Below are 15,127 nucleotides of genomic sequence, written 5' to 3'. Positions count from 1 at the left end.
ACATTGTTCTCAACCTGCAAGAGAAGCTAAGCTTTCGCATATACTGTTGATCTTTTTGCACGTGTTACACTTTAAGATATATCACACAAATGTGCCAATAAAATTTTTAATAATGACATAAATGTCTGATCTTCAGGGTTCGAAATTCTTCTACATGGCGCGTCATCAAAAGAGTTGATTTTTGAATGAGAGTCAAACGCTCTGTGATTTAATAAATTCATAGTACATTCTTGCACATAGTTCAACTTACGTAAAACGATATTTACTTTGAAAGTAACGCTTTTCAAACCACTATTCGCAATATTTTCCCGTGACCTGTTAGAAATAGGTTCGTTTCAACAGTTGCCAGAAAGCGTAGATAACAGGCAACACCGCACTTGGGTAGCTATCATGACGTAGGAAGCCCATATGTACGTACGTGTAAAACATTGAAAGATCATACATTATGTCATAAAAGAAGCAAGACATCAGAGGATACGGCAAGAGCATCGGAATTTCGTGAACAATATTAAAATGTGCACACTTAAAGTCCGGATTCCCAATGAAGTAGACCTCGACCTGAAAATGAGCTTTTCAGTGTGGTTTTCGGGATGTAAATTTTCTTGGAGAACCAGTGCTGTATTATATCATGTTTGGTTCTTTATTATGACATAATGCCATACGTGCTAGAAAATGAAAACGTGCCCTTGAAATGCAGCGAACAGTTGAAACTAGCCAGTACTGTGGAATTAAACATTTCGTTTCAAATACATTGACTGCCTCTGCGGAAAAGGTTAACAGAAGTTAAATTTCTTTAGCAAACAGACAAAAATAACTTCATTGTTCCACAAGTCGATTAATGCTTGACTGTCAGAAAGGTGGAAATAAAATAAAATCTGAAACTAATGACATATTTTAGCCTTCCGTAATTATGTGAATGTGTTTTAATTCACTTGATAGCTCCCGGCCACAGATATACGTTTGGTTTTCATTTGACGTGAGAGTAAACGAAGGGGAAACAGCAAAATCACTAAATGTAAACAAGGGACACGTGGAGACTACCCACTTTAACTCAGACTGCTCTGCGCATCAGCCCCGGATATACAACATTTGCGAACCGAGTCAATACTAAAAAAAATCGAATTTTCAAAATATGTTAATCTTGTAGTGCACATCTTTCTAAAAGTCTGAAACATAAAACATATGTATTCGAGGAACTGTTAGACATATTATTTTGTCTTAAGTATGCCAACGCCTCTTCATAAAGCATTTTTCTATCGCACGTCCAAACTATATTCAGATGAGTGGAAATTGAAATGTCCTGTGGTGCCACTCCTACTCCCAGTCGGCCGGTTTGACAGCCTGCCCCTCTTAAAAAATCTCGCAATTAATAGCGGATGGGATTATTTGTAATCGAGAGAACAACAACTCTTCCGAAAATCTTAACTGTTTATTGCCTATTAGTTAATAACTTGCTGTTTTGTGTGACATAAAATTAAATGTGGGATATATAAAACTAATACTGACAAGAGATAAGCAAAAAGTTACACATTTCTTCAAACCTTAGCTCCTAGCATTTTTCCCTCTAATCTTGCTACTGCTTTACATGGCGTGCTTTCCTTTTTGCGAAAGAATCTATTACCTCATCAAAGTTCGTCAAACGTTTTGCTACATGAAAAATCGAAATGTTGTTATCTAATACTGACAAAGCTGTTAATACAAATAATACCCAAGACTGGTGTGGTTTTTCGATCTGATTACGTCTGTTTCGATTATTTTCCGGTTAGGCGTTATTACATGTTCGAACAACACCTTTTCCGCGTTACTTCCAGAATAGAACTTACACGTCTGCTAGCCGGGTACTGTAAAACTGGTCCTTACTAGTGTTGGCATTCATCCGTTCAGCTTTACTCCCTCAGCTCGTATTGCCCAGCCCCCTTTTGTCTGCGGAAAGTTTATTTCTAGATGCGACGAGGATTCTCCTGACAGAGACATCACTTACACTATGCATGCATTCAAAAGTCAACTTATGATTCATTCAGAAATCAACTTAAAATTTGTTCAAAAACCAACAGGGAAGCGTTTCAAAATGATATGAATAATTGATAGACAAACGTGCGCTGGATGCTAGGCGCTTTGTGAAACAAGTTTTTTTTCCTCAAGAATATGAATTTTGCACCCTCTTTTCCCGGTAGCATCTAGCTACTTGCACAGCCAACAGCCACATTCCTATAGCCAGAAGCCAGAGGATCTACTACTCAAACGTGACCTAACTGCGCATGCGCATGAGCCCGCACATAGCTGCTAAAACAAGTCGAATGCAAACAGTTGCGACTTCACGCTCATTGGAGGCAATTTGTTGTTATGAAGCACTGCATAGTCTTCCTAAAGCCTATGACACATTCTCAATTGGCAGACGCTTCCATGAGCACTGTGTGTCGTTGTTGTATAAGGCGCATTTCCTTTGCAGTTTATGTTATTTTTGTTTTTTCTCTCGTTTGTGTTTTATTGTTGAAGTATTATTCTGCAGTAGCGGGATACAGTAATATCCTTTGTTAGAGTATCGGTTCTTACCAGTCAAAATTACAAAAATTTAACTGAACACTGAAACAATGAAAAATTCCCGGAATTCTAAAAATATCCCGGGTTTTTCCCGGTTTTCTCCCCGATGAAAAAATTCCCGGGTTTTTCCCGGATCTCCAGGTTGTCCCAGGTCGTATACACCCTGCTGATGAACCATCCTATGCAATAACAAAATTAAACAATGGAAAATCCAGGATGGAATAATGACAATATTACAAAAAGGAGAGATTACTAATTTAACTGCGTAGGCTTCCGCGGCCAGAGTCAATCGATATAAAAGTTTTCTGGGTATGGTACCGCAGTACCATACCCAGAAAACTTTTTTCTGGGTATGGTACCACGGTACCATACCCAGAAAACTTTTATATCGAGAGATTACTACTCACAATATAGCAGAGACGCTGAGTCGCAGATAGGCACAACAAAAATACTGCTGAAAAAGTAAGCTTTTGACCACAAAAGCCTTCATCGAAATTAGATAAAACACACACTCACGACCACAGTCTCTTGCTGCCGAGACCAGACTGGGGGCAGCAACGCATGAAGGGAGAAGCGAACTGGGTGGTGGGGTAAGGAGGAGCTGGGGCAGGGATGAGGAGGATAGCAGGGTTGAGTTGGGAGACAGTAAAGTGCTGCTTGTGGGATCATACAGGGATGAGGTGGAGAGAGAGGGTACGACATCTGGGTGCAGTCGGAGGCTAGACGGAGGGCAGGGGGATGGTGGGGGCACTAGAAAAAGGGAGAAGTAAAAAGACTGCAGGTGTATTGGTGAGATAGAGGGCTGTGTAATGTCGGAGTGGGAACAGGGAAGGGTATAGGTGGGTGTAGGACAATGATTAACAAAGGTTGAGGCCAGGAGGGTTATGGGAACATAGGATATACTACAGGGAGAATAATCGCTTACACATTTCAGGGAAACTGATGTTGGTAGGAAGGATCCAGATGGCACAGGCTGTGAAGCATCATTCATGTGAAGAATGTTTTGCTGGACAGCATGTTCAGCAAACTGGTTGATCCAGTTGTTTCTTGGTCACATTTTGTCAGTGGCTTCCTAGTAGGAAGCCCACGCTGCTCCCAGCGGGGAAATACAGCACTGTCCTCGCCTCTCCTCGGACTACCCGGGAGGTAGCAACCCAGACATGCGATCTGACCTTCAGCACCACGGTCGTCCGTTCGGCCAGTGCTAAGATCGCGCGGTCGACGTCTCCTCTTCGTCCCATCACCCCACAGACACCAGCCCCTTCATCAGCTTCTGCTAAGACGAAGACCCAGAAGTCAGATGCACGGGCCTTCAAGAAGGAACCGTCCCGTGCAGACTTCCTACGTACCTCGACCTCCCAGCCTTCGTCCGGTACTTCCACCAAACGACCATCCAAGAAGGCTAATAGGAAGCACAGTTCTCCTTCTCCGCCACGGCGCATTTCTTCTCCTGCGCCACCCAGCGGTTGCCGCCCCAGGCCGTCATCCCTTTCGCCTGGCCGCACCGCTGGTAGCCGAACATCTGGCCGTTCACCGGCGGAGGAAGCTCCCCCTCCCGGCCATCTTCCCAAGATGGCCGATGAACCTATAGAACCAATGGACGATGACTGTCCGCGTACTGATAGCGGCGGCAGTGCTCGCTCGAAGCCAGGCCCTCAGCGGCCTTCGAGGTGACCCCTTCTCTCATCTTCCTTTTCTTCCGATGGCACTTATTAACTGGAATATTCGCAGCGTTCGCTCCAACCGAGAGGACTTGAAGTTGCTGCTCCGCTCGCATCGTCCGCTCGTCGTAGCCCTCCAGGAAACGAAGCTACGCCCATGCGATCAAATTGCCTTGGCACACTACACCTCTGTGCGTTTTGACCTACCCCCTGTGGTAGGTATCCCAGCTCATGGAGGGGTTATGTTGCTGGTCCGGGATGATATTTACTACGATCCCATCACGTTGCACACCGGCCTGCAGGCAGTTGCCATCCGCATTACTCTCCCCACTTTTACGTTTTCCTTTTGTACCGTTTACGCTCCATCGTCATCTGCCGTTACCAGGGCAGACATGACGCAACTTGTTGCTCAGCTACCTGCACCATTTTTGTTAACTGGAGACTTCAATGCCCACCATCCTCTTTGGGGCTCTCCAGCATCCTGCCCGAGGGGCTCCTTGTTAGCAGACCTTTTCAACCAGCTCAATCTTGTCTGCCTCAATACTGGCGCCCCTACTTTTCTTTCGGACACATCTCATACCTATTCCCATTTAGACCTCTCTATATGTACTCCCCAACTTGCACGCCGGTTTGAGTGGTATGCCCTTTCTGATACATATTCGAGCGACCACTTCCCGTGTATTATCCATCTCCTGCAGCATACTCCCTCTCCGTGCTCCTCTCGTTGGACCATCTCCAAGGCAGACTGGGGGCTCTTTTCTTCCAGGGCGACCTTTCAGGATCAAACCTTCACAAGCTGCGATCGTCAGGTCGCACACCTCACGGAAGTCATTCTCGCTGCTGCTGAATATTCCATCCCTCACCCTACCTCTTCTCCACGTCGCGTACCGGTCCCCTGGTGGACCGCAGCATGTAGGGACGCTATACGTGCTCGTCGACGTGCTTTACGCACCTTTCAACGCCACCCTACAGTGGCGAATTGTATTAATTATAAACGATTACGTGCTCAGTGTCGTCGTATTATTAAAGAAAGCAAGAAAGCCAGCTGGGCTGCTTTCACCAGCACCTTCAACAGTTCTACTCCTTCTTCTGTTGTCTGGGGTAGCCTGCGCCGGCTATCTGGCACTAAGGTCCACTCCCCAATTTCTGGCTTGAAGGTCGCGAATGAAGTCCTTGTGGCCCCTGAGGCTGTCTCCAATGCCTTCGGCCACTTTTTCGCCGAGGTTTCGAGCTCCGCTCATTACCACCCTGCCTTCCTCCCCCGCAAACAGGCCGAGGAGGCTAGGCCACGTGACTTCCGCTCCTCGAATTGTGAAAGTTATAATGCCCCATTCACCATGCGGGAACTTGAAACCGCACTTGGCCGATCACGGTCCTCCGCTCCAGGGCCTGATTCTATTCATATTCAGATGCTGAAGAACCTTTCTCCTGCGGGTAAAGGTTTTCTTCTTCGTACATACAATCGCATCTGGATTGAGGGACATGTTCCCGCATGCTGGCGCGAGTCTATTGTTGTCCCGATTCCTAAGCCGGGGAAGGACAAGCACTTGCCTTCCAGTTATCGACCTATCTCGCTTACCAGCTGTGTCTGTAAAGTGATGGAGCGAATGGTTAACTCTCGATTGGTTTGGCTGCTCGAGTCTCGACGCCTACTTACCAATGTACAATGTGGATTTCGAAGGCGCCGCTCTGCTGTCGACCATCTGGTTACCTTGTCGACCTTCATCATGAATAACTTCTTGCGGAAGCGCCCGACCGCGGCTGTGTTCTTTGATTTGGAGAAGGCTTACGACACCTGTTGGAGGGCGGGCATTCTCCGCACCATGCATACGTGGGGCTTTCGCGGTCGCCTCCCTCTTTTTATTCGTTCCTTTTTAATGGATCGCCAGTTTCGGGTACGTGTGGGTTCTGTCCTGTCCGACACCTTTCGCCAGGAGAATGGGGTGCCACAGGGCTCAGTTTTGAGCGTCGCTCTCTTCGCCATCGCGATCAATCCAATAATGGATTGCCTCCCAGCTGATGTATCAGGCTCCCTTTTCGTGGACGATTTTACCATCTATTGCAGCGCGCAGTGTCCACGTGTCTTGGAGCGCTGTCTTCAGCGTTCTCTTGACCGTCTTTACTCCTGGAGTGTCGCCAATGGCTTCCGTTTTTCTGCCGAGAAGACGGTCTGTATTAACTTCTGGCGCTACAAAGAGTTTCTCCCACCGTCCTTACGACTCGGTCCCGTTGCTCTCCCACTCGTGGAGACAATCAAATTTTTAGGCCTTACCTTTGACAGGAAACTTAGCTGGTCTCCACATGTGTCATATTTGGCCGCCCGTTGTACCCGTTCTTTAAATGTCCTCCGTGTTCTCAGTGGTATGTCGTGGGGAGCGGATCGAACCGTCCTACTTCGTCTATATCGGTCGATCGTCCGCTCCAAGCTGGATTATGGGAGCTTCGTATACTCCTCTGCACGGCCATCCATCTTACGCCGCCTCAACTCCATACAACATCGGGGTTTACGACTTGCGATCGGAGCATTTTATACCAGTCCCGTAGAGAGTCTTCATGCTGACGCTGGCGAATTGCCACTCACCTACCGGCGCGATATACTGCTTTGTCGGTATGCCTGTCGGCTACTGTCAATGCCCGACCATCCTTCTTATCGTTCCTTTTTTGACGACTCTCTTGACCTTCAATACGGGTTGTATGTCTCTGCCTTGCTACCCCCTGGAGTTCGCTTTCGTCGCCTCCTTCAACACCTTCATTTTTCACTCCCTGCAACCTTTCGAGTGGGCGAGAGCCGCACGCCACCTTGGCTCCAGGCTCAGGTCCGCGTTCACCTCGACCTCAGCTCGCTCCCAAAAGAGGTCACCCCCGGTTCGGTCTACCACTCCCGTTTTTTGGAACTTCGTTCGAAGTTCAACAACATGACTTTCATTTATACAGATGGCTCTAAGACCAATGACGGGGTCGGGTGTTTCTTTATTGTCGGGGCACAAAGTTTCCAATACCGGCTCCATGGCCATTGTTCGGTCTTCACAGCTGAGCTCTTTGCCCTCTACCAGGCTGTTCTGTACATCTGCCGCCACCGACATTCTGCTTATGTCATCTGCTCAGATTCCCTGAGCGCCATCCAGAGCCTCAGTGATCCGTACCCGGTTCACCCTTTCGTACACCGGATCCAACGCTCTCTTCAGCAGCTGGTGGACGTCGGTACGCCGGTTAGCTTTATGTGGGTTCCTGGCCATGTCGGTATCCCTGGGAACGAAGCTGCAGATGCCGCGGCCAAGGCTGCGGTCCTCCAGCCTCGGACAGCTTCTTGTTGTGTCCCTTCGTCCGATTTTAGCAGGGTCATTTGTCGGCGCGTTGTGTCGCTGTGGCATGCCGATTGGGCTGCACTTACCGACAACAAGCTTCGGGCCTTAAAACCTCTTCCCGTGGCTTGGACGTCCTCCTCACGCCCTTCTCGGCGGGAGGAGGTCGTTTTAGCAAGGTTAAGAATTGGACACTGCCGGTTCAGCCATCGCCATCTGCTGACGGCTGCGCCGGCGCCGTTCTGCCCATGTGGGCACTTGCTGACAGTTCGTCACATTTTAATGTCCTGTCCCGATCTTAAAACACTGCGCCTCGATCTTAACCTGCCTACTACTTTAGATGCCATTTTAGCGGATGACCCACGAGCAGCTGCTCGTGTTCTTTGTTTTATCAATTTGACAAACCTCGCTAAGGACATTTGATGATGTTTTTTAATCCTATGCCTGTCAGTCTGTCTTTTATTGTGTTTTCCCTTTTAGTTGTTGTTGTCAACTTGTGCCTCGCGGTGCATTCTTAGAGTAGTCAGGGCGCTAATGACCATTGAAGTTGTGCGCCCGAAAAAAAAAAAAAAAAAAAAAGAAAAAAAAAAAAAAAAAAAAAAAAAAGGGAAATGTTCTACCCACTATCTTTCCCAACCCCCAACCCCCACCCCATAACCCATAGCGGTATTCCACCGCCCACCGAACCTACACAATATCCTTATCCCTTACTCAACCCCAACTCCCAAACCTCTCACCTCATGGCAAATATCCCTGTAATACACCTAGATACAAAACCTGTCCCATACATCCCGCCACTACCACCTACTCTAGTCTGGTCACAAGCATCATGTATCACATCTGAGGCACAGCTACCTGTGGAAACAGTCATGTGATCTACAAACTATGCCGCAACCACTGTGCCGCATTATACGTAAGCATGACAATCAACAAGCTGTCTGTCCGCATGAATGGCCACTGACAAATTATGGCCAAGAAACAGCTGGACCACCCAGTTGCTAAACACGCTGCCCAATATGATGTTCTCCATTTTAATAACTGCTTCACAGCATGTGCCATCTGGGTCCTTCCCACCAACACCAGCTTCTCTGAATTGCATCTCCCTGGAGTATATCCTACGTTCCTGTAACCCTCCTGAGCTCAACCTTGGTTAGTCATTGTGCTACGCCCACCTATCCTTTTCTCGTTTTACACTCCTGCACTACACAGCCTCTATCCACCAACACACTTACAGTCCTTTTACTTCTCTCCTTTTCCACTGCCACCCCCTCCCCGCCCTCTGTCTAACCTCCCAACTGCATCTAGCTGCCCTACCCTCTCTCCACTTTGTCCCTGAATGCTCCCACAAGCAGCACTTTACCATCCCCCATCCCTGCCTTGTTATTCCTCCCCCCCTACTCCCAAATGCCATATTGCTTCTCCCATCATGCACCACTGCTCACATTCTGGCCTCAGCAGGCAGAGACTGTGGTCTTGCATGTGGGAGTTGCGCCTGTGTGTGTGTGTGTGTGTGTGTGTGTGTGTGTGTGTGTGTTTTGGCTAATTCAAATTAAGACCTTTTTGGCCAAAAGCTTACTTGTTTGACAGTCTTTTTGTTGTGCCCACCTCATTCTATGTAATACATTCTCAATGATTAACATTTCATCATGTTTTAAGTACAAAGTACTTGCTTTTCTACACACACACACACACACACACACACACACACACACACACACACAGAGAGAGAGAGAGAGAGAGAGAGAGAGAGAGAGAGAGAGTATGAAGAATCTCGACTGATAACTGAATATTTCTAGCATTATTTTTCATTGTTACTGTCTGCGACTCAATGCCTCCTCTAATGTTGTGAGCAGCAATCTTCCATTCCATATTGTTGCTGTGTATTACAATGATAATTGCTACTCACCAAATGGGGTGGTATCGAGTGGCAGACAGTCACACTGAAAAAGAGACTGCTATATATTGTTGTTTAGCTGTCAGATTAAGTCCTTCAACAGATGTAAACAAAACACACACACACAAACATATTCACATCTACATCACTACTCTCCAATTCACACTTAAGTACTTGACTGAGCGTTCATCGAACCAAGCTCTGATTGTCTTATTTTATTACAATGATGATTTCTCCCTATACAGGTGGGTGTCAATAAAAATTTAAATATTTTTTGCATTTGGGCAAGAACACTGGAGATTGAAATTTCATGAAAAGATCTCGCTGCAATAAAGAACGCCTTTGTTTTAATGATTGCCACCCTAACTCATGTATCGTATCTGTGAAACTCTCTCCCCTATTTCACAACAACAACAACAACAACAAAAACAAAAACACACACACAAATGGCTGCTGTCACCGCTGTCACTGAGGTTCGACTGCGACAGGCAAGCAGCAATCTTTGCCGAGGATATTGGGTTGCAAGGTGCAGCACCTTTGGGAGGCTGTGCTGGGGGCATGCGGCAGGTTGGGAGAGGCGAGGAGTAAGAAGAGAAGGGGACAGGACTATGCAGGTGCACTGGTAGGATAGAAGTATGAGTAGGGCTGGAGTGGGAGCAGGGAAGGGGATAGGCAGCTGGAGGACAGGTGCTAGTGGAGGAAGGATATGTTGAGGGGAGAGTTCCCACCAGCACAAAGAGGAAAGCTGGTGTTAGTGAGAAGAACCCAGACAGCACAAGCTGTGACACAGACATTGAAGTCAAGCACGCTTCTGTGTGGCTGCACGTTCAACAACTTGGTGGTCCATTTATCTCGTGGCTATAGTCTGGTTGAGCCGTCCGTCAAACTTTACAGCTATCAACAATACCTCCACTTTGACATCCCTTAACAAACAGCTGAGACACCCACAGTCATTGCACCTGTAGTGACAAGCAATTCCTCTCCAATACATCCTTCATTCCTGTAGCTCCCATGGCCTCATCCTTTGCTAGTCACTGCTGTCCTACTGCCTAACCCACTAGAGCAGTCTTCCATGCCTCATATCCTCCCAGTGCACCTGCGTAGTCCTTTCCCCTTATCTACTTCTCACCCCCCCCCCCCCCCCCCACTATAGCCTTCCAATGTTTCATCTATCCTTCCCCACCATGTCTCTGTACAATCCTCACACGCAACAACAGCATCTTCCTCCGCCCCTGCCTTGTTGCCCTTCTGCAGCCCATCCCTATCCTGAGCCCCTACTGCCCACCCTAGCAAAGACTGCTACTTACCTCAGACACAGACATGGTCTTAGCACCCAGAGACAAAAATGGTCACGTGTGTGAGAGTTGTGAATGTGTGTGCATTTTGCTTTGTCTGTGTGTGATGAGGGACTTAACAGTGACAAATACAAATAACTAACCATCTTTTTTCAATGTGCCTGTCTGCCACTGAACACCACCTCTAAGTGGTAATAACAGTCTATTCTTTTCATATTATTGTTATTCCATCCTGTATTTTCCATTGTTTGAGATTATACATATATAGATTTGTAGCATTAATACAAACATAAAAATAAACATGTTTGTTATGTAACACAAATGTCACAGGTGCACTATTTCCTTGAAGGGTTTGACACTGGACTTCCCTTAGGCCACCATTCACAGCTGAACATGCTGTTGATATCATATAACTTTTAGACAATGTTTTCCCCAATTGCTGGATTGGGAGAGCCACGTTCTCCTAGAGTATGTATTAAGCTTACCCATTAAGGAGATTTTAGACCACCAGAGTGTGTATTTATCGAATATATATATGGATATCAATCAGTCACTTTGAAATATTTGTTTATTTCCATAAACAAGTTTTCAATCCAATTGAAGAAGAACCTTAAAAAGGTCAAAAATTATTTTATGAAAATAAAAAATAGTTCAAAAGTGACTGGTCGCTGTTATCTGAATTTACATTCAATGAAGTATGCAGCTAAAATAACAACCTTATTAAAGAGTGAAGCCATACTTACATATCCTGTGTACTTGAGGCCTGGTTTGAAGCACTCTGATGTCTTAATAAGGTTCATCTTGTACATATACTTGTGTACTGTCACTTGTGCTGAGTTATTCTGCCTCCTTCCAGTCAAAGCTTCCTCAACCGCAACCTCAAACTGGACATTTCTAGCATATTCATCATTTAGACTGTAAAAGAAATTTCAAGACAGTTTATATATATCAGTAACCATACAAATGATTTCTTCATACATATGTGAAAAACTGTGGTAATCCACACAACTACAGTACACTCACTTTAGCTCCTTTGCAGGGTCAAATTCCACCACTGCTTTGCCATCAATTGTCACAACTTTTCGCACAGGGTTCTGAAATGCTGGTTGTAAAATTGATGAGAAATAATTTGGATACATAGTGACAGTTGCCTCTCCCTTCACAGGTTTTCCATATGTATACCTACGAAACAGAAGATCCATAATCAGCTCTCCCTTCTTCAAATGTCACACACAAAACTGCTTAATCAGACTGGAACTTTCAATATTTCCATGAATACTAAAGTTTGAGACTTCAGAACAAGATGAATATGCTATAATGGAATCACAAATGTAACTCCTTCACCCCCCCCTCCCTCCCTCTCTCTCTCTCTCTCTCTCTCTCTCTCTCTCTCTCACACACACACACACACACACACACACACACACACACAGTTGCATTTAAGTGATTATTGACCATTCAACACCTGAATTATACAGGTAGTTGTCACCTTTATTCCTTTGATTACTTATATTCCAGCCAGGTCCTTATCTATCACACATACATTACACTGTAAGTTTTACCGAGAGATATGTGAGGAGAATAGTAACAATGATGCTGCCCATAGGTCTCAACTCCACTTGTTTCGTCTCCCTTGTTAACAGCTCTCACTGTAGTAAAACAGTCCTCAACCCAGTGGTTGGTTGAAACACAGCAATGCTTCACAAGGCATGGTCCTACTGCAAGGCATGTCCCTGGCTTCCTCCGATCTTTAAACTAATGCCCAGTCAGTTAGGGTGAAACATTGTTTAACGTTGACTCAAACACAGTGCAAAAATTTTTTTTCCTTTACAGATACAAAGTAAAGGAAGCAATAAATGATAGAGAAAACTTGCAGGACTGACACGATTGAGCCACAGATCTTTAATTTGCAGTCTCAGACTACCACCAGATTGCACTACTGGGAAGCCCGTAAATCAGTCTGGGAAAAAACATGCTAAAGAGACACTCGGACACATTCTACTACAGCTGCTTATATGTTCATTTGAAAAGTTATAGGTAAATATAGTGGGTGTAAAGAGGAAGGGGGGGGGGGAGCGGCAGCAGCAGGTGAGGGTGTGCAAACTTGCACATGTGCACAGGAGTGGACAGTGGACATTGTGGAAAAACTCCCATCACAGCATGAACAATGATTGGAAAAAAGAAAGGTATCAAACACTCTTATTGATCTTGCACAGAATTATTTAACAAATTAAGAACTTGCAATGAGAAATCAAATGCATATACATAAAACACAGCTTCCAAGTTCAAAAACAATGTTATTTATCTCATATATATCTAACAAGAATGTAGGAAAAGATAAGATTGATACTTACTGTAAAGGAGAACATTGAAGACAGGCACAATTACAAGACAGTTACACATAAGCTTTTGGCAACAGTCTTCATCAGAAAAAGAGAGAAAAAAAAAACACACCATTCATTCACACAAGCAAGCACATCTCACACACACAATCATCAACTCTGGCTGAGGCCCAAAGCTTACGTGTAAGTGTCTTTTAATAGTGCCTGTCTGCAGCTTAACGTGTCTGCTTTGTGGTAAGTAGTAATCTATCTTTTCTTACATTGTTGACATTCCAACCTGGGGTTTCCATTGTTTGATATATCTAACAGGAGTATACAAGAATCTGTATTTTTACATATCTAAATACTAGTATTGCCGTGACAGTGGCATTAAACATGTAGGGGACAAAAGTGAAACAACGTACTTTGCATGCACAACAGCTGCCACTTTGGAATTCTTGAAGGTAACATATGGGGGCACATCAATTGTGACCTCGAATTTTGGTAGAACATATTCAGCAACTTGAAAGGTTTTACTGAAAGTCTGGTCCAGTACATTGACAACAATATTCCAGTCTCCAAGAACTGGAGATTCAGACAGCTGCAGCTCTCCTGAGAACACGCCCTTTGTTGTGAGGGCACGCCTCCACTGCTTAACTCTGTTGCCCCTTCCATCCTGCACAAAAATCAGTCATTAACTGTAGAAATGTACATCTTAAGATTCTGTGGCATTACAGTTACAGGACAATAAGTGATACGAACTGGACAACAAACGTAGACATTCAGAATAGTGTGAATTAAAGAGAGCTGAGAGACATTCTCAACAGAAACTTCCTCAATCAGTGCAAGTTTACTTTAAAACATAGATACATTTACAATACTATGGAAAGGATAGATTTCTAACCACCGTACAGCAGAGATGTGTCGCAGCCAGGCACAACAAAAGACTACTAGACACATAAGCTTCCAGCCAAAAGGCCTTCTTCCAAAATACACACACACACACACACACACACACACACACACACACACATTCACTTTAAAATGATGCCTGTCCTCCTCATCCACTCCAGTCATCCTAGGAAGGCTTTTGGTGATCTAGTTCTATCTTTCGATAGATGTCATATTCTCTCTCTCTCTCTCTCTCTCACACACACACACACACACACACACACACACACACACACACAGAGAGAGAGAGAGAGAGAGAGAGAGAGAGTCACACAAACGCGGCCCTCACACACATGACCCTCGGCATGTGTGTGAACTGCTCTTGCAGAAATTTGTGTGTGTGTGTGTTTTTCAGAAGAAGGTCTTCTGCCTGAAAGCTTGTGTGTTTAGTTTAGAAGTCTTTTGTTGCGCCTGTCTGCGATTCAATATCTCCACTATATGACGAGTGGCAATCTAGCCTTTTCATAATACTGCCATTATTCTATACCAGCTTTTCCATTGTTTGATAGATAAATTTACACAATCCAAGTACACATTTAATAGGTGCAACAATGAGTCTTGCAACTAAAGTACTTGTACTCTCTGTGCACTGATACATCTATTAAAATTCTTCTAATTTCTATGCACATTAGCTGATTAATAATTTTTGTAAATATTTATAAAATGCTAACTGAACAAGTCACTCACAGACAGAAATAATTTGTTGTACAGCTTCATGCAAACACAGTTAAGGCTATTCTGGCATTCACTCAGTTTGGTATATTCAATATCTACATTATTTCTATTTCAGGTTCATAGTGGTGGACACTACTACTGCATGTTAATCTCTGTGAATAATTTTTTACTGAAGAGTGAAGGTACCACCATATCTTCCTTGATACTTAATGGTTTTGATTTCATTCTTCTTTCTTTTCTTTAATAAAGAAAAAAAATATTGTGAATTGTGTTATCATGATAAAGGGCATTTCTATCTAATTACATACAACACATTAAAAAATGCCAGTCTTTACACAAAGTGTCAATCCTCTACAAGTCTTCTGTGTTTCCCCAGAAATTTCTGGTCTTCATTCGCATTAGTTTCTTCTCCATCTTGACTTTAATCCCAACAGAATCTTTTAATATTTTTTATTTTTATTTTGCCTTTCTTTTTTCATCCAGTGAT

General features: G+C 44.6%; 1 protein-coding gene across 4 annotated transcripts in view; it reads right to left on the bottom strand.

Moving 5' to 3' along the window:
- Positions 1–15,127, bottom strand: part of LOC126235881 (CD109 antigen-like) — a 565,987-nt gene that overhangs the window by 101,594 nt on the left and 449,266 nt on the right. For all 4 annotated transcript variants that reach the window (XM_049944806.1, XM_049944808.1, XM_049944805.1 and 1 more), the window contains exons 6-8: positions 13,440–13,690; positions 11,717–11,875; positions 11,437–11,608 (exon numbers count right to left, since the gene is read on the bottom strand). In XM_049944806.1, the coding sequence (XP_049800763.1) occupies positions 11,437–11,608; positions 11,717–11,875; positions 13,440–13,690 (582 nt within the window). The remainder of the gene's footprint in view (positions 1–11,436; positions 11,609–11,716; positions 11,876–13,439; positions 13,691–15,127) is intronic.

Source organism: Schistocerca nitens, chromosome 2 (genome assembly GCF_023898315.1).
Source record: "Schistocerca nitens isolate TAMUIC-IGC-003100 chromosome 2, iqSchNite1.1, whole genome shotgun sequence".
NCBI classification, from domain to species: Eukaryota; Metazoa; Arthropoda; class Insecta; order Orthoptera; family Acrididae; genus Schistocerca; species Schistocerca nitens.
The sequence above is the reverse complement of the archived record's forward strand: the minus strand, read 5'-3'. Positions and strand labels throughout refer to the sequence as shown.